This window comes from Leuciscus leuciscus, assembly GCF_965113295.1.
Source record: "Leuciscus leuciscus genome assembly, chromosome: 12".
Lineage (NCBI taxonomy): Eukaryota > Metazoa > Chordata > Actinopteri > Cypriniformes > Leuciscidae > Leuciscus > Leuciscus leuciscus.
In genome coordinates, this window is record NC_138736.1 from 42,514,610 (window position 1) to 42,517,109 (window position 2,500).

Consider the following 2,500-nt stretch of genomic DNA (forward strand, 5'->3'; position numbering starts at 1 on the left):
CAGGCACTCGTGTGCTCAGCAGAAACACTCGATGAGGAGCGAGGGCCTGTGGTGACACCAGAGAAGAAGAGTGTGAGTGACTCCAATGAAATAAATGAAACACAGTCAATAAGTTCTAATCATGTGTTCAGAATTGATTATTAATATACAGTTTAATCCATACTATTAATTATGTATGTAAAACAGAATTCATTATGCAATAATAAACATTTCTAACCTTATTAAATTGCAGTATATATAAATATACTGTTATAATGTTTTATTTTCCGTCAGTATATTGATATTGTTATATTACACTCCATCCTCATGATCAGCTTTCCTCCACTCACAGAAGTGACGTCGACGTCCGGGTTAGCGGTAGCATTAGCCATCAGGCAAGTGTTATTTAAATAAACTCCTGATGTACTTACAAACTTTCCAATGCCTCGTTTTATGAGTACAGAACCTGTGTGTACTACTGTAGGAGTGTGGTGCATTCTGGGCATTATTAGTGGAGTAATTGACCAGATACAGCCTTGGATCCATTAGCGCCTGCACTAAACCATCCGGCTGATCTCTCTACATAAGCTCTAACTTTAATAATGTTCAACCAAGGGGAATAGGCTTCTGGGGGGGGGGGGGGGGGGTGTTCGGCTCGAGGTCATAGTGCACAGGACCCTGGGCTGATTTTACTCCGAACCCTTTAAAGGGTAAAACTCCAGAAACTCTTCAGCTTGAGATCTGTCATCTACACTGGTCATTTGTCTAGCAGTGAATGTTTATGAGCAGAATATAATCATATTCATCCGCTCAGAGCCGAAGCACGACCACAACAGTCTTCTTCTGTTTCATCACAGCTCTCAGATCAGTGTTCAGACGTGACGGAGTGTGTGATATATAACCACAGCTCTCAGATCAGTGTTCAGACGTGACGGAGTGTGTGATATATAACCACAGCTCTCAGATCAGTGTTCAGACGTGACGGAGTGTGTGATATATAACCACAGCTCTCAGATCAGTGTTCAGACGTGACGGAGTGTGTGATATATAACCACAGCTCTCAGATCAGTGTTCAGACGTGACGGAGTGTGTGATATATAACCACAGCTCTCAGATCAGTGTTCAGACGTGACGGAGTGTGTGATATATAACCACAGCTCTCAGATCAGTGTTCAGACGTGACGGAGTGTGTGATATATAACCACAGCTCTCAGATCAGTGTTCAGACGTGACGGAGTGTGTGATATATAACCACAGCTCTCAGATCAGTGTTCAGACGTGACGGAGTGTGTGATATATAACCACAGCTCTCAGATCAGTGTTCAGACGTGACGGAGTGTGTGATATATAACCACAGCTCTCAGATCAGTGCTCCAGCTCGTCTCGGCTCAGACGTGTCGGAGTGTGTGATATATAACAGTGTGTGAGCTGTTCACTGTGGTCCGTTCAGTCACGCAGGCTCGAGTTTGGGAGCGCTTGCGAACACTAAAAGCTGCGGCGGAGTGACATCCTGTGAACAGCAGAGTCGTGACCGATCACACACACATTCACTTACAGAGCAGAAGTGAGAATAATGACTGGAACACACACATCTGCTTCACCGAGACGCTCATTACCACTGACAAACACTGAATCACAGCGCTGAGGCTATTGCTAAACCCTGTGGAGGCTCCTGGAATGTAAAGTGTGTGTGAGTGTGTGTGTGTGTGTGTGTGTGTGTGTGTGTGTGTGTGTGTGTGTGTGTGGGTGTGTGTGTGTGTGTGTGTGTGTGTGTGTGTGAGTGAGAGAGAGAGAGTTAGTGTGTGTGTTAGTGTGTGTGTGTGTGTGTGTGTGTGTGTGTGTGTGTGTGTGTGTGTGTGTGTGTGTGTGTGTGTGTGTGAGTGTGTGTGTGTGAGTGTTCATGCCCAGAGGATCAGATCTCCGTCATGTCAGGGCAGGAGAGTGAGGGTAAGAATGTGTAAACAGAGCAGAGGAGCTTCTCCAACACACAGCAGAAACACAGGAGCCGTCCTGCACTTTCATCTCAGTCAGTTCCAGTCTTCCAGAAGTAAAAAACTCCATTTAATTGGAATTTGACTAGCCTTTTAACGCTAAACCTTCACAGTAGCCCTGCGGTGAGCGGTGAGCTGTGTCTGCTTCTGCTGAAGGCCGTCAGTCTGTGTTATTTCACTTTTTCATCAAATAATTGTTTAACAGAGGAATTCCTGGTGAAAAACTACATTACCCATAATGCCATACAGAAAAGTCCACCAATCAGAGAGTCGAAACAAGCAAAACTTGACAAAAGATCTCTATCGAATCCGTCATCCTACACTCTCAAAACACTGAAATATATCAATATATATGCATATTTTTCAATAAACTTTGCAGTTTTATATTTCTCCAATGTTTTGATTAGATTTTAATGCTGTTTGCAATGCTTCGTGGGATTGTAGTTCTTTCCCTCAGTAAAGCTGTTCACTGTCTTCTACCTTTGTATTTTTGTCCGATTTTCAAATACTTTTTTGCTTCAAATCAAAGT

At 43.6% G+C, this 2,500-nt stretch overlaps 1 protein-coding gene across 1 annotated transcript in view; it reads right to left on the reverse strand.

The window, feature by feature from the left end:
* The window catches only part of carmil1 (capping protein regulator and myosin 1 linker 1), a 37,118-nt gene that overhangs the window by 33,641 nt on the left and 977 nt on the right, over positions 1-2,500 (reverse strand). Inside the window, exon 3 of the mRNA XM_082186438.1 lies at positions 1-46. This exon is cut by the window's left edge and continues 5 nt beyond it. Coding sequence (XP_082042564.1) covers positions 1-46 — 46 coding nt within the window. The remainder of the gene's footprint in view (positions 47-2,500) is intronic.